Source organism: Chiloscyllium plagiosum, unplaced genomic scaffold (genome assembly GCF_037043375.1).
Source record: "Chiloscyllium plagiosum isolate Xiang-an unplaced genomic scaffold, Cpla_swu_hap1 HiC_scaffold_6, whole genome shotgun sequence".
In the NCBI taxonomy this organism is placed as follows: Eukaryota; Metazoa; Chordata; class Chondrichthyes; order Orectolobiformes; family Hemiscylliidae; genus Chiloscyllium; species Chiloscyllium plagiosum.
In genome coordinates this window covers 91,240,313-91,262,728 of record NW_028270144.1, presented here as the reverse complement: position 1 = coordinate 91,262,728, position 22,416 = coordinate 91,240,313, and the positions used below count along the sequence as shown (strand labels likewise).

General features: G+C 40.2%; 1 protein-coding gene across 1 annotated transcript; it reads left to right on the top strand.

The window, feature by feature from the left end:
• The first annotated feature begins 12,754 nt into the window (after positions 1 to 12,754).
• Positions 12,755 to 20,927, top strand: LOC122550768 (homeobox protein CDX-1-like). Its single transcript, XM_043692008.2, has 3 exons — positions 12,755 to 13,409; positions 18,172 to 18,317; positions 19,484 to 20,927. The coding sequence occupies exons 1-3, from the start codon at positions 12,983 to 12,985 to the stop codon at positions 19,673 to 19,675; spliced, it is 765 nt and encodes a 254-aa protein (XP_043547943.1). The 5' UTR covers positions 12,755 to 12,982; the 3' UTR covers positions 19,676 to 20,927.
• Positions 20,928 to 22,416: the final 1,489 nt, after the last annotated feature.

Genomic DNA, 22,416 nt, shown 5'->3' with positions numbered 1-22,416 from the left:
CATGAATCGTTTTGTTTGATTTCATTTCTTCATACATTACTGAGAATCACATTTCTGTGTATTATTTCCAGCCCTTTCCCAAATATTGGAATGCTTGTTTTATTACTTATAATAGGCGGAATTTATTGAACGAACCCCAACTATGCCCTTGATCTAACTGTTCAAAGTGCAGAAAGCCAAGTAATAAAAGTTGTGAATTCAAGTCCCATAGACAAGTCCTATAGACTGTACCGATGCAGCCAGAGAGTCGGTGAAGCAGGGCAGACTGGAAGGGTGTGCCTGAGTCCTGCAGCTTGCCAAGTGCCACTGTCTCCATGCAAATTGCCAAAGAAATGAAGCTTCTACTGGGCAGTTGCCTGCATCTGAAAACTTCAAAACAAACCTCCTACATGTTGGATAATTTGGCTCCGTTAAGATTAGATTAGATTACTTACAGTGTGGAAACAGGCCCTTCGGCCCAACAAGTCCACACCGACCCGCCGAAGCGCAACCCACCCATACCCCTACATTTACCCCAACACTACGGGCAATTTAGCATGGCCAATTCACCTGACCCGCACATTTTTGGATTGTGGGAGGAAACCGGAGCACCCGGAGGAAACCCACGCAGACACGGGGAGAATGTGCAAACTCCACACAGTCAGTCGCCTGAGTCGGGAATTGAACCCGGGTCTCTGGCGCTGTGAGGCAGCAGTGCTAGCCACCGTGCCGCCCACTGGGTTAAGTTACCCAGGAAACAATTAGGCAGTTAAAACTGTAGTGTAACTCTGGGTAACCATCAAGCTGATATGCTTATTTAGCAAACCCCTCCCATAACTATGCATCCCCTGGTCCCTTACACTCCTGTGACCACCATCAACTGACCACCTTCACCACACTCGACTTCCAGCAGCAACACCACCCCACTACACACCTTAATAATTCCCTCCTGCCCTGACAAACCCCCACCTATCTACTGGGACAGAGGGATCTGTGTGTGTATATGTGTAAGTCATTGAAGGTGGAAAGATGGATTGAGAGAGTGATGAATAAAACATAGTCTTTGTTACACTTTACTAATGGGGTATATTGTATAAAAGCAAGGAGGTTATGCTGAACTTGGGTACGACACTAGTTTTACCTCAGCTGGAGTTTTACTTCCAGTCTTTAGGAAAAATACAAAGGCATGAGAGAGGGTGCAGAAATGGTTCATAAGAATAGTTCCAGTCCAACACCAGCATCTCCAAATCAAAACAGGAGTTAGGCTGTTATTTGAAGAGACTGCTATTTCCACCAAGTGAAATGCTTGTTTGGAGAACTGGTGCAGACCATAAAGGGCTGAATTGTAATAATTCTGGAACTTTGCTCTCTCCACTTTCTGTTGGGTATTAAAGGATAAGAAAAGGGGAATTTGCTTCCCTAACATGTATTTCCCCCTCAACCAACTCCTGGAGCACAACAGCAATTAGACTTCAAACAATATTTCATTGGCTGTGAAAAGCTTTGGGATTACCAGACATTGTGAACATTTTTAATTCTTTCCTCATTTGTCCATTTGTGCGTAAACATTTTTGACATCATTCCTGACTGCCCTATCTCTCATTTTAGGGTGTTCACTAGTCATCATCAACTCATCAATTAGGTCACTTCTCAGACCTTTGTACTCCAGGAAGTACAAAACTATTTTATGCAACCTGTCATCTTGTTAACCCCTTTAACCCTGACATTAAAGTGGTGTATCTGTACTACATTCCCTTTGAGGTCAATATCTCTTTCCTGAGGTGCCATGAACTAAATGGAGTACTCTAGATACATTTTGACTAGAATGTTTTACATCCCCAGCATATACAGTGTACTCTGCTCAGGCAGCGGAGACTGCGCTGGCTGAGCCACATCCACCACATGGAAGATGATCGCATCCCAAAGGATATCCTCTATGGAGAGCTCACATCCAGGAAGACAGCCACTGGGCATCCCCAGCTGCGCTGCAAGGACATCTGCATGAGGGACATGAAGGTATTTGATATTGTTACAGAATCCTGGGAAAGGCTTGCAGCTGACCACATGAGTTGGAGAAGCTTCCTGAACCAACACCTCAAAACAGGGGAAAAGAAGCTGATGAGTGCTGCAGCAGGCAAGTGGGCATGAAGGAATGAGTTCTACAGTTCTAGCAGATCAACAACCACATACAGAGGTGACCTTTGCAACAGGGACTGTCACTCAGCATTGGTCTCTTCAGGGAAGCAGAAAGCTAGAACAACAAAGATGCAACCCATGGCCAGCCATGACAGAAAGGGGCCTCACACAGAACTTCTTACAAACATAGTATAACTCCCAAATCATTGTATCCCAAACTCCTAGTGATAAAATGTAATATTCAATGATGTTTTTGCATCTATCCACAAGCATTGACGGTTTCAGAACATGGGTTCCTAAATCCCTCTGCTCATAAGAAAATAAATATAGGAGTGGAAATCCCCCTTCAGATCCTTGAGACTTCTCTTCAATTCTATAATATAATGGTTGATGATTGTAGCTTCAATTCCAATTTCCTGCCTTCCCTTTGATCCTTCATTCCCCTTTTGATCAAAAATCTGTCACACATAGCCTTTCTTTCAGAATTTTTGAAATTCATTCACAGGATGAGGGTGTTGCTGGTTAGACCAGCATTTATTACCCACCCATAATTGTCCAGAGGGCAATTAAGATTCTGGATCAGTGGTGCTGGAAGAGCACAGCAATTCAGGCAGCATCCGAAAAGCTTCGAAATCGACGTTTCGGGCAAAAGCCCTTCATCAGGAATAAAGGCAGAGAGCCTGAAGGGTGGAGAGATAAGCTAGAGGAGGGTGGGGGTGGGGATAGAGTAGCATAGAGTACAATAGGTCAGTGGGGGAGGAGATGAAGGTGATAGGTCAGGGAGGAGAGGGTGGAGTGGATAGGTGGAAAAGGAGCTGGGCAGGTTGGACAAGTCCGGACAGGTCAAGGGGATGGTGTTGCTGGAGGTTAGAAACTAGGATGAGGTGGGGGAAGGGGAAATGAGGAAGCTGTTGAAGTCAACATTGATGCCCTGGGGTTGAAGTGTTCTGAGGCGGAAGATAAGACGTTCTTCTTCCATGCGTCTGGTGGTGAGGGAGCGGCGGTGGAGGAGGCCCAGCACCTCCATATCCTCGGCAGAGTGGGAGGAGGAGTTGAAATGTTGAGCCACGGGGCGATTTGGTTGATTGGTGCGGGTGTCTTGGAGATGTTCCCTAAAGCGCTCTGCTAGGAGGCGCCCAGTCTCCCCAATGTAGAGGAGACCGCATCGGGAGCAACGGATACAATAAATGATATGAGTGGATGTGCAGGTAAAACTTTGATGGATGTGGCAATTAAGAGTCAACCAAATTGCTTTGGGCTTGGAGTCACGTGTATGCCAGACCAGGTAAGGATGGCAGCTTCCTTCCCTAAAGGGCATTAGTGAACCAGATGGACATTGGATTCATGGTCATCATTAGACTGTTAATTACACAATTTCATTTCAAATTCCACCACCTGCCATCATGGGATTTGAACCTGGATTCTCAGAACATTGCCTGGATCTCTGGATTAGCATCCAGTGATAATACACATGTTTCAATAAATTTACCTCTAATTCTTCTAAACTCCATTGATTACAAGTCCAACCTACTCAACCTTTCTTCATAAATAAACTCTGTAATCCTGGGAATCAACCCAGTGAGCCTTCACTGAGCTATCTCCAAAGCAAGGAATTAAGCAAGCCATGCAAACAATGTTCTCAATGAGATCTCAAGAACATCCCATACAGTAAATAGTCTTCCTCATCACTTGCTGTACCTGCATGTTGACATTTTGTGATCCCTCTGCATTTCAGCACTCAGTCTTTCTCCATTTAAGTAAATTACTGTTTTACGTTTCCTGCCAAAGTGGACTGAATCACTTATTTCCACATTATATCCCACTTGTCAAATTTTCATTCACTCACTTAACTTATCTGTATCTCTTTGTGACATTTTTTTGTCCTCTTTATCACATGCTTTCCTACATATCTTTATATCATTAGCAAATTTTTCTACAGTACACTCAATCCATCCATTTAAATTATTAATATGGATTATAAACAGTTCAGATCCAATCCTGATCACTGTGTCATCCCACTAGTTACAGTTAGCCAACCTGAAAATGCTCTCTCTATCCCAAATTTCTGTTTCTTGTTAGTTAGCTAATCTTCTATCTATGTTAACATATTACTCCCAATATCATGACCTCCTATCTTGTGCAGAAACCTTCCATATATAACCTGATTAAATATCTTTTGGAAATCCAAAAATGCAATGTTCACTTCTACCCCTTTATGTGACCTGGTTGTTGCATCCTCAAAGAACCTTAACACACTTGTTAAATACAGTTTCTCTTTCCTAAAAGTAAGTCAATTGTGTGGTTGAAGGTATTATAATTTTCCACATGTTCTGCTATTTCTTCCTTAGAAGGATTCCAGCATTTCATCAAAGACATATATTAGACTAATTGATCAATAATTTCCTGCATTTTGTGGCAGCCCTTTCTTGAGCAGAGATGTAACACTTCTGGTTTTCCAATTCAGTAGGACTTTTACAGAATCTAAGGAATTTGAAAAAGTTATAAGCAACACATCCACTATCTCAGCAGCCACATCTTTTAAAATTATAGGATGAAGACTATCCAGTCTGGGGAATATGACGGTCTTTAGTCTGATTAGTAAATCTAGTAATCTTTTCCTTGCAATTGTTATTGTTTTGAATTCTGCTTTCCTTTCACCTCTTGACTTTCAGTTCTTATTGAGATACTTTTATTGTCTGCACCATGAAGACAGATACAAAATTCTTGTTCAAAATCCCTGCTTTTTCCATGCTTCCCATTAGTAATTTCCCAGTCTTGTCTTCTAAGGGACTAATATTTACTTTAGCAATGTTATTGTGGAAACTCTTACTATATTTTCTTTTGTAGTTCTTGCTAATTTGTTCTCAGATTCTAATTTCTTTTTTATCACTGTTTGTTAACCATTGCTGGTTTCTAGAATTTTCCCAATCTTCTAATCCAATACTAACCTTCAAGATATTGGATGCTATTTTCTTGCATTTGATAGCATCCTCAATTCCATAGTGAGCCATTGATGGTTTATTCTTCCCCCATAGATATTTTCTTTCTCAATGGACTATATTTTGAGTTATGAAATACCTCCTTAAATATCTACCACTGTTTTTCTGTGATTGTACTTATAACTTATTTGGTCTGTCTGTATTAGGTATTTCTGTTTTCTTACCTTCGTAATTGACCTCATTTAAGGTAGGCCATTAGTTTCTCACCCACAAACTGAATGTAAAACGCTCTCATGTTATGATCATTTTTGTCTTGTGGATCCATTACCATGAGATCATGAATTAATTCTGACTTGTTACACATTATTGTGTTAAAAATAGTTTGAAAAGATTAATTCCACAATTTATTGTTCCAAGAAAATGCCCAGATTCCCTCTGTGAACTCATTCTCAAGACTGCCTTTTCGAATGTGATTTGTCCAATCAATATGGAGATTGAAATCACCTACAATTACTACAGCAACTTCTTAAAAATGTCCATTATTTCCTGATATACTCTGTGTAATACTATATAGCTACTGTCAGTAGGCCTATAAGCTATTCCCACATCTTTCTTGTGTTGCTTTTATTACCACCCAAACTGATTCTGTGCCTTGATCTTCCAAGCGAAGCTCATTTCTCACTATTGTATTGAATTCATCCTTTAATCACAGAGCCATGCTAACTTCTTTATCTTTATTACTTTCCTTTCAATATGTCAAATGCTCTTGAATTTTCAATCCCAGCTTTAGTCACTTTGTAAACATATATCTTTCATAGCTCTTACATTATACCAATTTATTTCTATTTGTTCCATCGATTCATGTATCTTGTTCTGAATGCTCCATGCATTCAGATAAGGAGTCTTAAATTCTGTTTTCTTATCATTTTTGTCTTTCACTGACCCTTCAATCCATCCTCATAACTGAAGCTTCTATCTCTGGAACTATTCTTGTTAATCGCTTTTGTACTTTGTTCAATAAATTTGCACCCTTCCTATAGTCTGATGCTCAGAACTATACACAATTCTCCAGCTGAGGTCTAACATCTCAACGTCATCTATGTCTTCTTGTACTCAATATTAATAAAGCCCAGGAGAATGTATGCTTTACTTACTGGTTGCTTGACCTGTTCTACATATTCAAGGATCTGTGCACATATACAACCAGATCCCTTTGCTCCTGCACACACCTTAAAATTATTTTGCCTATGTTATATTTTATGTCCATTTTCCTCCGACCAAAATGTAACACACCACTTTTCCTGGCATTGAACTTCATCTGATACTTATCCACCCATTCCACCAACTTGTCCCCTTACCCTTGCACATTGTTTCCCATGTCCTTTTAGAAGTTCTACAGTATCCTCCTCACATTATACAATGCTTCCAAGTTTAGTATCATCCATCAACATTGCAATTGATCCCACGTACCAAGTTCTATATCATTAATATATACCAGAAAATGCAAGGGTCTCAATACCAAACCCTGAGAAACTCGACTCTAAACTTTCCTCTAGCCCAAAAAATATCTACTGACCTTTACTCTCTGTTTCTTATCATTTAATTAATTTTGAATCCACATACTGTTTGCTGACCCTTTTATGCCATGACCAATAAATTTCCTCACAAGTCTGTTGTGTAGCACTCAATTGATATTGCATCCATGTTGCTTGCTAATGCTTTGTTTATGCCGTGAGCTGTAACATTTTTCACAATTCTGTTATGTGGCATTGTATTAAATGCCTTCTAAAAGTCAAGGTGCACCAAATGAATAGCATTATCTTCACTGATACTTTCTGTCACATTTTCCAAAAATTCCAGAAACTTAGTTTTAAACACCCTTTGAAAATTTGAGCTGGCTCTTCCTAATCATCACACTCAAGAAACCTGAAATCAGGCATCAGGAACTGACACTGGCAGCTACGGAAAACATTTTCTGTAACCTGCCCCCATATAATCACTGCATTCATTTTTGAGTCCTCCACTTTGAATGGCCCCCTCTATTAAGATGCTGTAGTCAGTTTTCTTGTCCACCTTTCAGTCCCTGCTCTCGGCTCCATAGGCTGCAAAAACCTTAAACTTTTGTGACAAAAATACAAGGACTCCCCATGACTGCCTTGTTCATAATCACACCCTCTTGTCCTTGACAACAAATCAAACCTGAAGAAATTAATTTAAGGGGTGTGACTGCCTCCTGAAACAAGATGTCCAACTAACTTCCAGCCTCTCTGGTACATCACAGGGTCCAAAGCTCAGACTCCAGATCATCATGACTGTTCCTCAAGCGACAAACACTTCCTACAGATGTGTTTTCTGTCTGTGCCCCTCATCTCCCATCACCTTTACTGTATTTGTTTAACTAAGATTTTAAGTTTTGAAATATCAATAATGATTATTTGCCATTACATTAACTAATTAAGGGGTGAGTTTCCATCTCCCAGGGTGTGCTTTAAACTACATGCTCAGGTTAGAGAGAGAAAGCCATGAAACTCACTAACCAGTCACTTACCTCATACCTAATAAATGCCTCTGGACCACTGCCCTCAGAGCTTGTTGTCCCTCAGGCCCTGTCTCAGACCTCTCTGTCTCTGTTGTCAAAGACATGAGCAACACTCATCAAATTCCTGGTTTGAGTATTTTATCAAAACTCCCTATATGTCTTAGAGCTCAGTCTCCATGCACTACTTGTCCCTATTTCCTAGCTTTTACACATTTAGTATGCATTAAGGAATGAGAATTTTTTAAAATTGCATTTTGAAGCGGCCACCCCCATTTGTAAAGGAAATACACTACCCCAGGCAGAGCTGGAAGAGTTCCAGATCCCAGGCTGAGCAGAACCATAGCTCCTTGAAAGTGGAGTCGCAGGTAGATAGGACAGTGAAGAAAGCGTTTGGTATGCTTTCCTTTATTGGTCAGAGTATTGAGTACAGGAATTAGGAGGTCATGTTGCAGCTGTACAGGATATTGGTTAGGCTACTGTTGGAATATTGCATGCAATTCTTGTCTCCTTCCTATCGGAAAGATGTTGTGAAACTTGAAAGGGTTCAGAAAAGATTTACAAGGATGTTGCCAGGGTTGGAGGATTTGAGCTACAGGGAGAGGCTGAGCAGGCTGGGGCTGTTTTCCCTGGAGCGTCAGAGGCTGAGGGGTGACCTTATAGAGGTTTACAAAATCATGAGGGGCATGGATAGGTAAGTAGGCAAAGTCTTTTCCCTGGGGTCGGGAAGTCCAGAACTAAAGGGCATAGGTTTAGGGTGAGAGGGGAAAGATATAAAAGAGACCTAAGTGGCAACTTTTTCATGCAGAGGGTAGGTGTATGAAATGAGCTGCCCGAGGAAGTGGTGGAGGCTGGTACAATTGCAACATTTAAAAAGCATTTGGATGGGTATATGAATAGGATGGTTTTGGAGGGATATGGGCCGGGTGCTGACAGGTGGGACTAGATTGGGTTGGGATATCTGGTTGGCATGGACGGGTTGGACCAAAGGGTCTGTTTCCATTCTGTACATCTCTATGACTCTATAACCAAGCTGGGTTAGCCACTCTCACTGCTGGCCAGAGAGCCCAGCTGAGTGAGCTAAACATTCTTTACAAGAGCACAATTCATGTCCTGTGTTGTGATCTATGATCTATGAATGACAGGGAAAGCAGAATGCACCAACAAGGTCTGCAACAGCCCAGAGCAGAAGCTTCAGATCATTAATGTATAAAGAAGTTCTAAAATTCTGCCACCTCCGTCTTTTAAATATCACCAGCCCAGTGGCCCACACCACAAAGTTTTAGCAAGAAGAGCTGTCACAGAAGTTCAAAACAGTCAATACGAGGAATTCAATACTGTGGAGTATCAACTGGGAATCAAATGGGTAAAACATTTTAAGAATGTAACATTTCAAATTGAATAAATCAATTTAGGAAGGCAATAAATGTAGCGAGACTAAATTCTTGATTTCATTAATTAAGGAAAGGACACGCATGTTGATATTTTAATTCCTTCAGCGAAAGAGGAATCTTTCAAAAACATTTACTTTTAAAACGCTGGAAACACAAAAGCTTTAACGCTTTCCCAATCTTAGAGTGGTCGTTGCGCTAGCGTGGATGGTCATTTACGAAATATAACATCCTTCCACCCCCCCCCCCCCCCCCCCACCCCCCCCCCCAAAGCTCTTTGAATCTCATCACACAACGAAATGTGACAAGATTCCCGGAAGTAATCGGAATTCGATTCAATCCGTCGCCGAAATCAATCTGATACCAGACGGACTCTTTCCGAGCAATATGACAGGCGCTTTTTTAAAACAAAAATTTATAATGAGAAAAATAACGTTGTATATTATTTAGACAGAATACTCTGCAGTGGGGAAAACCACAGAGATTAGAGTCACGTTTAGTCTAATAAATTAACCGTGATCATAACTGGTCAGATTAGTGGTCATTTATCACTCTGAGACTGCTGTTCACAGACAACTCGCAGCTAGAATTTATGAAGCACACTCATGCAATATAATTCAAGTGACAACAACTTCTGTCAGTTTTATCGCTATTTCAAATTGCATTTTGAATTTACTGCTCCATCAAATTCACATAGGGTTGATTTAAAATTAGCCATTAACATGGCAGCGACTTCGGCGGCCACAAGTCAGAAGTCACAACTCCAATTTGGTTAAAGAGTTCCATTAAAAACAGTCCAGAAAATGAGCTTGTTGCTTGCACCCAGAAATTGAAGACAATGAAATTACGAAGAAATAATGCTGGTAGAGATACTAAAGCTTAAAGATCTTCGAGGAGCTATTTATATCGAAATTAATAAGCTATTGTGTTTCCAGAGTTTTAAAAATAAATGTTGTTCTTGTTTCGCTGAAGGAGTTAAAATATCAACATGATTGCAAACATATCAATGTCAGAGCCAGAACTTTGATGGAACTGTTTGGGTTCCTAAAGTTGGACGCGCCGAGACGAAGACATAAAATATCACAACCTGCACCAGAAACTAAAACATGCTTTCAAGTGATGATGGCACCAGGGATGCGCATAGAAAACGGCTATATAGTATATGGAGAAGGGGAAGGATAAGTTATATTCGTAACTAGTGTCTGTTTTGCTCCTTACAGCGTTCCTCTCAAGGCTTGAAATATGAGCATAATGTTACCATACAATAACAAACCACGGACAAACACCTCAGGTAGAACACTTGGATTAGCAGGTTTTATATATTTGACAGTGATTGTTTACAACATAAAGCACCATTGCTTTACTAATATCGTCGAGAATCTAAAATAAATATTTCCCTTTCTGTGTTAATGCAGCAATACAGAATTATTCTGAAATTGATACATATTTCATTCGGCTTTCTTTGGGTTGTAATAATTGAGTTGTAAGAAGTGAGAAATGACAGGTTGCAGTACAGATGATTAGTTAGTGCTTCCAGAAGTGCCCGAGCATCAATTTGCCTCGATGCTGCTCGCTGAGACTAGAAGCGTAGTGCATAAGGAAAGAGAATACCCTCCTAAAATATAGTCCCACAGTGACCCTGGGTCAGTTTACTGTTGCCGATCTGATTAAACCGTTTTCGACAGATCGGGGTAAAAACAAAAATAAATTGTAAAGTTTTCAAATTTGGAATTTACTGACATCGAAACGCAACTGTCGAGTATCTTTATGTCATTTAAAAAAAATCAATTTTCGACATAACGACTGTGGAAATTTGTGTGGCAATTTGGCGTGAGTTATTTTCCAAATCTCTTCCACTTCGCGACTTCAATATATTCACAGCTTTTCTGGCGAAACGTTTCTGTAAGTTCCAGGAATTTTTTTTTTGTTAATAAAACACTGTTCAGTCGATGGTTTAATACATACGCATTCTGCTTTCAGATATAAAATGGGACATACAATCTTGATTTTTTTAAATAATATCGTTGCAAGCGAAATCAAGCCGAAAACTCCAAGAAGCGCGAAATCCGATTTATGGAAATGTATTGATCAACCTTCGACTGACGTTCCGTCTCTTTTGAAATGTGTGTATGCTTTTTGTTCACGTTTTCGCTATATATTCCTAACATTAACAGCAGCTCTGAGTCGAATCCAAAGTTTCTTTCGAAAGTTAATCAGTTTACAATGTGGTAGTTATCATTTCCCTCGGTTGGGGCACATTTTTAAGGTGCGAGGAAACAGATTTAAAAAAGACATGGGGGCAATTCTTTTTACACAGAGGGTGGTTCGCGTGTGGGATGAACTTCCTGAGGAACTGGTAGACCTGGGCACAATTACAACACTTAGAAGACATTTGGATAAATACATGAATAGGCAGGTTTGCAGGGATATGGAACAAGAGTAGGCAGGCGGGACTAGTTTAGTTTTGATTATGTTCGGCATGGACTGGTTGAATCGAAGGGTCTGCTTCTGTGTTGTATGACTCTTTGACCCTATGACAGATATCATTTATTCCATGAAATTCGCTCTGTTTCGATTAATTCTATTTCAGTCAGGTCAGCTGTAGTTGTCGAACTTATTAGAATCACGGGTCTTGAGCAAACCGTAAAGAAATAAAAGACTTTAATCCGCTGTTTTCTTAAACCTACTAATATTACTTCACTCAATTGCACCTTTAGCATTTCCGAATAATAATTGTTGCAGCTACAAATTCTCCCAGCTTCCTGTTCTACTAAAGGAAATGAACACAAATCAATGCATTTACCAGCTCTCTGACTGAGCATTCATTCATAATCGGTTTTCATAAAAATACCTCTTTGTGATGAGTTCTATTTTGTGATCACTGCGCCCTAAGTTCTGCAACGTCACAACACAGATAACATCTTAGTGAGTTCTCGTTATTATTTTACCTTCCAAAGACAGAAAGATGTTTTGATTAGTATATGATTCTTATTTTAGCTCCCCTTTGTCCTGTTACATATACTGTATATAGTGCATCTGACCATGCTTCCAGTTAGAGTCATAGAGATGTACAGCACGGAAACAGACCCTTCGGTCCAACTCGTCCATGCCGACCAGATACCCCAACCTAATCTAGTCCCATTTGCCAGCACTTGGCCCATATCCCTCTAAACCCTTCCTGTTCAAATACCCACCCAGCTGCCTTTTAGATGTTGTAAACGCACCAGCCTCCACCAATTCCTCTGGCAGTTCATTCCAAACACTCACCACCCTCTACGTAATAAAGTTGCCTGTCCGGTCTCTTTTAAGTTTTTACCCTCTCACTCTAAACCTGTGCCCTCTCGTTCTGGACTCCTCCACCCCAGGGAAAAGACCTTGTCTATTTATCCTATCCAGAGCTCACTGAATTTGTGTAAAGTGTTCCAGCTGATTTTATCAATAGGCTAATTATTAGCTTTCTCTCCCTCTCTCTCTCTGATCCTGTCTGATGTATTTTAAAATGAATTTTTAATAGATTCACGATGTGACTTGTAATTGGCCAAATCGCCATCTTTTGAACCTTGTGTGACTGACTGGTCCCTTCCACGATTCCTGTCTGAGTCACCCTGCAGAGCCAGTTAACCTTCCAAAGCTTTTTTTAAAAACTTTCTGGATGTGATTAATGATGTTGGTATCAGGAACGTTGAGGTTAAAGTGCGGAAGGTTGGAATGGAAGGGGAAAGCTTCTCAAACAATACTTGGTTGAATATGCAGCTCTTGAGCGAGTCGCTCCGCTCTCCTTATCTTTTTAAATGCAAATCTTTGGCTGTGCGAGTTAGTTGACGTCACCTGCCTTTAGTTTGCCATTACTAATAGAAGCTTGTAAACAATCGTTAATCATGTGGGACACGGGCGGATCGCCCTGATATCCTTTGGAGAGACACTGCTATAGGCAAACCGGGAAAAAAAGGAATAATCTGGATTTCTCCAAAACAGCATGCCGATTGCTCCCTGTCGCCAACATGTACGTGAGCTATCTTTTGGATAAAGACATGAGCATGTACTCGGGGTCCGTCCGGCATTCTGGCATCAATCTGGGCGCTCAGAATTTTGTCAGCCCGCCACAGTACCCGGACTATGCCGGCTATCATGTCCCCGGGGTAAATTTGGACAATCACCCGCAATCTTCCGGATCCTGGCCTTCTCCCTATGGTCCTTCCCGGGAGGACTGGGGTGCTTACGCTGCGCCTGCGAACCCGGTCCATGCCCTCAATACTTCACCAGGGACTCTGTCTTACAACCCTGCAGATTATAATTCGGTTCAGACCTCGGGAGCTGCCTCCATGCAGCCTTTAAACAATAACCTTCTGGAACAACCTTCTCCCAACAGCCAAAGACGGAACCCTTACCAATGGATGAGGAAACCAAATCAACAGCTATCAGCTACTGGTAAGACTGTGTTTCATGTCCAAAAACTTCCCAGGCAGAATGCAATGACCAAATTGCTTCAGAGCTCCCTTTTGATATCACTACCAAAGGCCTTTCACCTTGGTCTATATTTGTAAAAAGTTGAGTTCTGCTAGACACGTCTCCTAAGGGGTTTTCCTGAAAAGATTCGCCTGCTCTTGGTGTTAGAGAGCACGGCTTTCTTACGCTGCCGACTACTTATTTGGAAAGACTGGCCAAATCTTTAAAACAAATGTGACGGGTGCTTTTCTCTAGGATTGTCACCCTTTTGTTTACATAGATGTATGGATAGTATGTGAAGAAAATTATTCTGATCATCCCCTCCAGTTATCATAGCGCGAGGGCGCATCCTGGAAAATAAAATGTTTGCGTTTGTAACAATTCCACTTCCGCAACCCTACCACATTTCGAGAAATTGATCGCATTTTTTAAATTTATGTGCTGATTTTAAACTCAGAATCTCTGTATCGGAATCGATGTTGATAAATATTACTGGTGTTGGTTTTCACCCCTTGAAAGGAATCTTTAGCCATTAGTTTCAGTTAAACACGCTGAAAGAGTTCCTGTTCTCAAAGCTTTTTTTTTGCATTAAATTAGCGGTTTCTTAAATGCAACGTTTCCTCTTACCTCTAAGGGGACACCCAGTAGACTTGCAAAGGTTGATGTAGACAATGTACCAATATCTGCTATCCATCTATTTACTGTATGTATCAGTCCCTGTCAAACTGTCAGGAAATTCCCTTTAACGCTAATAAATGAGGAGGTGATAGCTTGTGTGAATGCTTTCTATAATACTATCTAAAAAAAAGGCTCCATGTATGAACAGTGCTGCAAGGTTAGCAGCATTTATTACAGTCGGTGCTTTCTCATGTGGACACTGGCTGTAACAGGCCAACGTGATGGCAATATTATTAATGTGTAAATGAACAGCAGTAAATTTGTAACGCAGTTGTGTGGCTTCTATTCATTCTGCTTTCTTTCGCCTCAATGTATTCATTAACATCCTGATAAGGCCCTTAAAATGTAGAGGTATACTTTAATTGCAATAATTCCCAACCTTGTTATCGACATTCGAAGATTTTATAACCAATTTCGGCCATATAAATCAGTGAGCGATGTCGTCTGACAATTGTTTCTGTGTCATTAAGCAAATATTTTTATTAGTACCCGCTATTTTCCAAGGATTAAATCATTATATACCTTGATGAATAACCGATCTGAATACAGGTTACCATTCGCATACTGTAACTTAGAACGGCTGTTTCCTTTCGCCAAATGCTCATTCAAGATTGGCAATACAGTTCTCCCAGCTTCCTAATGAGCATTAACTTTCAAAACTATTTCCAAGGGCACTCGAGAAACAAGATTGCTTTATTTCACCCTGGTTTGTCTACAGACATATAATTATTTCTTTACCAACTTTAACTTCCATTTCTTAATTTCAAGTAGTGTTTCTTCGTTATCTAGCTTTGGAATAGGTATCTGGTACTTGGCTAAAATTTGAAATCGCGGATTTAAAACGGGCTTTAGCGAAGGGCTTATTGAGGGTCTACACTTCTCACCATTAGTCATTTTTCTGAGATTTATATTTGACGGCTAGAAGTTACAACGGCGCGAAGGTCCACCTTTGATTTGCATTGTCCCTAGACTCGCTCGTTGAGTGAAAGACAACGCTGTTGGTTTAGCTCCAGTTTTAGGTCAAACTGAATGTGAAGAGGCAGCAACCCAGGCAACATCTCCATTGTAATGTAGATTAATATTAGCTTGAAGATTTGCACGGAGCTCAGATTTCTTTATTTATTTGATTTCCCTTTCTTCAAACTACTGGTAAGTCTAAGTGTCAGAATCTTTCAGCAGTGACTACTTTGATATCCACCTTTTTCTGCCTGCAAGCCTCAACTTATTGTTCTGATTCCCTCCCGGAAAACGGTGACAAGTTTCGCAGCAAATAAAGAACTTTGACATTTCTGCATGATCCCATATAGTTCCCAGGCCATCACGGAACAATAAATATTACTCATCTGCCTAACGAAGTGTTACCCCTGGCATATATCTATCTAAATGAGTACTTAAAAAAACCAAAAGTTTCTGTGAATTCATGACAAAATTTATTCAAATCAATTTCACTTTATTGTCCATAAGGAAATTCATTACGGGTACGCTGTTTGTTCGTGTATGAAAATGCATATAATTGAGTAGCAGGAGACTTTTTTTAAAGCAAACCTATTACAGTAATGTAACTTTAATTAAAATGTGTTAGAATTATTCCAATGCAGTATTCAGCATCTCTTCGCTAAACAATTAATTTTTCAGTATGCAAGTCTTATAAATACATTTTTAAAAACTTTGAAATAAATAAGCACAGCTTCACCCGTAAATATCAGTTGTTTAATACCTTCGGTTTGCGAAGTAAATCTATTTCAAATAAATTGCAGAAACCAAATCGAAAAAAAGTTCTACTTTGAATAAATATCGATATTAGACTCGACATTCTCTCTTTCGTAAAATGCATTTTTGTTTAACTTTCATCAAGTTTATATAGAATTGAGTTTTGAGTAAACTCGAATGAAAATAGAATTACGAATCTTGTTCCCAATGAGCTTGCTGACCCTTCCATTTCACAGCCAGTGATTGTTTGTGTAATTCTTGCTTCGTGAGATAAGCTGTGTGTTTTTAGATGATTAATGTGTCTTTTTAAAAGTACATTTGTCAGATGATTTTTTTTGGCATTCTAAAAATGCCCTGTGTGTGTCCCCGCCCCAAATCCAACCTTAAACTTTGAAGCAGGTTCCTATTGAAATTCTTCAGCATTCTTCAGGATTGGGGGTTTCCATGTAAATGTGCGGAGGTCTGTGATGAAAGGTTTTGCCGCCATTTGTTCAAGAGTGGCAATTCAAACAGAATGGGGTTGTTATTCCATCACTGAAAAATGCTCTTTGATAAGATCGCCTTGTACTGCATTGTTTGAGCCGTGTTCCACTTGAAACAGCTGTATACAGCTTCCCTGGATCAGACATGTTTCCCCACGGGGGGCCGTTTGTTGTGGGTTGCAGCGCATTACCTGAACAAAGTCAGCCTGCCGGCGTAAATCGCCTAGCCACAGGGGGAAAAAAATGAGAAGAGGCTGTGTCCCAAAGGGGAATAAAAGATTTTAGCGGAATGATGTTTTAATTCACCAACACAACCGTTTGCGTCAAATAGTTCTTTCGGTGAACTATACAGCTGCAGTTACACCTGTTGGTCTGCTGTCCCCTCAGGGATAATGAACTACTACCTAAAACCAGGCTTTAGCTCTCAGACGGGTCTCATTTCGTCTGCTTTTTTTTTGGAGATGGTGAACATTCTCCAAATACTCACATGTCACATTTCCCGCAGAGGCGACTGTTGTGTGTTAAGTTATTCAGATCGTTTAATGGTCCTTCATTTTCTCTGGACAGGTTTGACCAGTCCGCACTCCGACTAATGTTTGCCCCACCAAATACCATCAGCAAACCAACCATAGGGCTTCCACACTCGTTTGGAGGAATGGGGACCGGTCCAACATCTCATTCCGCTGTTACTTCAAACCCAGGCCTTATAGCACCGGCAAAACACACACGGGATTCATATTTTTTTCCCCCACAAATTCATTATTGATTAACACGAATGATTCCGGATTTTCGCGGCGCGGCGTTTGTAAAAGATCACCGTCCTCTCTAAATTGAAACCACTTTGATTTCCTGCAGATATCTGGAGAAACACGGGTGAAAAGCCTTTGTAATTTTGCTCAAGGCCCTCTCGGAATTTTTAACCATTTGATCCTTAATGTTCTGCCGCTGTGCTCTTGCTTATATAAGGGTAGAGGTCCCCAACAAGTAATATTAGAGATCAGGGCCGGAAGCTGCGAGAGTTAATTTGAAAGTTCTAGTCTAACCAGAAACCGAATTAGGCTCTGGGTTTGCCCGAGGTTAGGCGAGTGGCGTTTGTTTTGCAATTGACTGATTTTTCGAAGTTCTTATTTCAACACGGACCGCAATATTGACACAGACGTGCACGGCATTCTTTACAATATTCAATGAAAGAAATTCTGGGCAGCAGTAGATGGTGAAGAATAGAGTTGGGTAAAGAGGTAAAAGATTTATCATGTAAAGAGCCCAATAAACTAGAGAGACACATTCGGATGCGTTTCGCTGCTGGAGGAACAGAGCTTGACAGCACTCTGTAGGTTAAACCCGGGCGGCTACTGCATTTTGTGGCCTGCTTAAAACATTTAGGTTCGGCTATTGATTGCCCTCGAGTAACCTTTTATTCTAGTAGGCAAGGCGGTATTTTTCCTTTTGTGTTTGTTGAGCCCTCCACCAGATCAATCGCCTTGACATGCGGCGAATTCAGGCTTGTATCGGAGAAAATGAAACAATCTCAGTGCACTGGAGAAATCCTTACAAGTCGCCATGGTTTTTGCTAATGAACGGACACACTATTTCAGAAGTCTCCGTGCATCAACGTGTGTTAATTTGTTTCCAAATCAGGTCAACAACACGAGAAACAAAATCACTGCAGGTTCAATAATATTTATCAGACGCTTCAGATAGATTTGAATGGTGGGACAGTGTCGAATGCCTCCTCCCGCTCTTATCTTATTAACGCATTCAATTTTGTGCCTCTAAAAAGTTCACCTGTTTCACTAACCCTAAATAATCACATCACAACAATGTGGAGTTCACTTCGCTTTTATTTATTATATGGGCTTCTATTCCCATTGCAGATAAAACAAGAACAAAGGACAAATATCGAGTGGTGTACACGGATCACCAGAGACTGGAGCTCGAGAAAGAGTTTCATTACAGCCGCTACATCACGATCCGGCGCAAAGCGGAGCTGGCAGCTAACTTGGGGCTTTCTGAGAGGCAGGTCAGTCACACACTCCCTCAATCGGCGCCATCACTGTATAGGCAGAGCGCCTCGCATATTTCATTCGCAGTCATTTCTCAACCCATTTCCTCTCCACTTCTGATTGAGAGGATGCATTGACTCATTTCCCCGTTTGAAAATTACATTTGACAATGTAACTCAATCCAGTGATAAATATGACGTCCGAATCTCAGGGGAGGATGTAGTCGCTATAACTGTGTAAATCTTGAGAGGTGATTTTATTTGGCAGATGTCAGTTGCTTAAAAGGTCTCCTTTCACAATATTGAATCATCACTAATGCGGGGGGTAAAAGCCGGGATATTTCACCCCTACCTGGGCAAGCCAATATTTGTGATTTGCACAACACACACAGAGCTAAGATTAGCAATCTCAAAAAACAAGAAGAAAATTAAAACCTGGATTCTTCAGTTTATCATGATCAATAAATCTGGCTCTTTGTAGAAGCAGCGTTTCCAAAGCTAGTGCTTCCAAATGAAACTATTGGATTGTAACCTGGTGTTGTGTGATTTTTAAATACATCTGGCGGAGTTATCCTTTCATAATGATGTATTTTTTTTTAAAAAAGCTAATTTGATACATTAGAAATAATTTCGTAAATTTATACGGAACAGCTGGTAATATAAATAGAAAGCTCAATTAAATCACCGTCCCATACAAACGAGCCATCTATAGTGCGTCCAGTTCCCATTAGATAATTCAGTATAGGTTTATATTGTACTATATTGTACTTTCAGCGATTTTACATGCACTTCCGTCATATTTTGGCACAACTCATTTATATAGATTTCCACTCGAGGTGGCTGAGTTATTTCAATGAGTAGCAATACCGCCGTGTGTATTGAAGTACATTCATCGCTGGGAGTTAAATATAATTTTATTTGCAGGTTTCTATTGGCGAGTTACAAGAAAATTGTTAAATGGAGTTTATTGTTTTTCGAACAAGAACTGCGTCCTAAAAAGCGACGTCATTATCAGTTTAACAGTGCTCTTCAAATTATTCAAATCGATTTAATTTTACTTTGTAATTTATTCCGTCCAAATATCCCAATCAGTGCACGTGTCACTCCTGGGCCTTTGAACATAATTTGATTGTATCGTGAGTTGATACTATTGTTCTAAGTTAGTTTTCGTTTGTTATTTTCAGGTAAAGATTTGGTTTCAGAATAGAAGAGCAAAAGAGCGAAAACTAACGAAAAAGAAGTTGCAACAGCAGTCCCAACAGGGCTCGGCCCAGCTGAGTCCAGCTCCTCCCGGGACGGCCGCTTCTCTTTCGGTAACTAACGGCGGAATACTGGCTGCCAACAGCGGTGTTTTACCTGGCACGGTCTCTCAGTGAACTTCCTTCAGATTTTCAGAGAGACAGAGAGACACAGGGGGAGAGAGTGAGAACCCGCATCTCCGTATACCGGGAGCTCCACATTTATCAGTAGCCAACAAAGAGTCTTTACAGCACTCCAGGGATACATTATGAAAGCATTGGACATTTTTATATCTGGCATTGTTTGGACATTTCATTGCAGACTTGAAGAAGCAGCCATGAGATTCTGATCGCTAAACAGCACTGAGGATCTGCCACGGGCATACCGACAATGTGAATCGACTGTAACTTGGATTCTCTTGTTCTGTTTTCTGGTTATAAAAATACTGACATGTTCTGTTTAACATAGCCGCCAACGGTTATTGGGTCTCAGAAATACAATCAGTTGCATTTCGATATTTCAAATGTGAATTTCGTCCCTTTTCAGAAATGCTCCTGAATTGAATTGTACTTATTTTAATTACTTTTGTCAGCTTTGGATGTATATAAGTTGGTATTTCCTCATTTAAAGATACTTTTGTAAATCTAATAAGCTAGTTGTAAACAAACCAGTTTATTACATTGTAGATTTGAAAGTTTGAATTCTGAATCACAGATTTGATTTATTTTACCAGATGTTAATTGTAATTTTGCAGTACTGTTTTATCTGGTGTGGGCAGGGGAGGCGAGGGTGACTCATTCTTGTTGCTCTGGGGCATCGAAGGTAGTAAATCATCCATTTTGGGTGCATTTGGAAAGAGAGAAAAGCACTTTCACAGAAGTTAATGGATTGGTTTTACAATAGCCAGATCACCGACAATTGCTTAACGATCTGCTAATGCTTTATATGTGTACTGCACAAGGACATCCACAATGTTGAGCCATTTTGAAAATTGCAGTTATAATGCCCTGGCACTTAACAGTGTATGTAGAATGTGGGCGCCTTCCTACAAACTGCTATACAAATTGGTAACATACTCCAATCTCAATTTTCACTAAATGCAAAGGGTTACGTCCGCAGTACGTTTGTCCAACAACATGCAAAAATGCGATTGACTTGTGTTTCTTTTATTTTTTGTTCAGTAATAATTTAGTAATACGCATTCAGGCAAGATTTAATTTAATATAAACTGACATTCAGTCTTTTTAACATTGAAGCCAATAGAGATGAGAAGGTCCGCTGCTTGTGTGCAAGAGTAGAATAGGTCACACTATCACTTTGTTCAGTGTACTGGAAAACGTACTTTGATACTTCCTACATACTATCGAATAAATAGAGCTAGATAATTGATCTTATTGCCGATGAGTTGACTGGCGTTGCTACGCGTTGCTGTGAAACGGCAAACCATAAATTGTGTTTGATGGCGAACCTGAGCAGAAGAGTTGTTTGTACAATGGATGCAGGGCAAAAGTCAGCATTGTTCTGCTGGGGGAGATTAGAAATTTGCAAAGTATAAAACAGCAAAATTGGCGCATTGTTCTGATGGGAGAGATTACAAATTTGCAAAGTGTAACACAGCAAAATCTGCGCCAATGAAGTTTGCATACTTCTTCAGAAGAAATCAAATACAAAGGGTCACATTAATTTTCCAATAAGACCTTTCACTCACTCAATGAGAGCTTTCATATTAATTCGGAAGAAAGAAAATACCAACATTTAGTTGTGGCGTAGAATAATCATACAATGCAATCACGATATCTAGTGACCAAGTTTAATAACTTGGAGTTAAACGCTTTATCCAACACTACCTGTTTCTAGGCAAATCTGTTTTGCTAAAATGAGATTTTGTTCCTTATCTAATAAGCCTGAGCGACATAGGAAAAGTCAGAAGTTTAAAACAAACTCTCTGTGCATCTTTCCGGAGGGGGTCGTTGAATTTCATTGTCCTCTTTAGGAGTCTGTCACAAGGCTCAGTGTTCCTGAGTCCATCGCGAGGTTTGTGGTCAGATGGTCAAATCCTTTCTTCACCAAGTCTAGACTTAACACATTACAACAGTGTCACCACATAACTTTGCACAAGTTGTATTTTTTAAACAAGTTAATTACCGTGCGATGAATAAATTTATTCATACATCCAGACATCAAGCTAGTGAATAATAGGTAACTACTTTTAATGTCCAGCCAACGTGGTCATATAACCCAGAAAACTGTGCGATGTGCTGTCAGAACAGTAGCATATGTACCACCGTACAGGGTAAGAACGAGATTGCTTTCTATGTTTAGTGTTGATGTTTGTGAGTTAACTCACGGGTAAAGCGGTATGTGAAACTTTGGCATCTTTGACGTCTTTTGCTTTGATAAAAATCTGATTTAACGACCTGTTTACTGCCGCAATGTCTCAGGCCCTACCATATAGTGTCGAGATCAGTGCTGGAAAAGCACAGCAGGCAAGTCAGCATCCCAGGAGCAGGAAAATCTACGTTTCAGGCAAAAGCCCACTTTCGTAACACTTTATTGGTTGATTCGGCATCTTGTACCCTGTACATATTCATACATAACCTCTCCTTGCCAAGACCAGTGATAGGCATAATGTAAAATCCTGAAAAGGTAGTGTATTTGCCTAATCCTCTCCTGGTCAAGCGACATTCGTCAGACTGGTCACTAGCAAATATACCTTTAGAATACTGTGTTCAGTTTTGGGAAGCACACACCATATTAATTCCGAACAGAATAGGTTCATCTTAGATATCAAGAGGGGTGAGGCCACGTAAGAGAGAAAAAAACAAGCTTGTCTTTTACAATATTTCAATAGGTTGTAAAGGGAGAAGTTGTGCTTTAA

Coding starts and splice junctions, on each gene's coding strand:
- LOC122550768 (XM_043692008.2), top strand. CDS start 12,983: ATGTACGTGAGCTATCTTTTGGATAAAGACATGAGCATGTACTCGGGG. Junction 13,410..18,171: donor TCAACAGCTATCAGCTACTG/GTAAGACTGTGT, acceptor TTCCCATTGCAG/ATAAAACAAGAACAAAGGAC. Junction 18,318..19,483: donor TGGGGCTTTCTGAGAGGCAG/GTCAGTCACACA, acceptor TGTTATTTTCAG/GTAAAGATTTGGTTTCAGAA.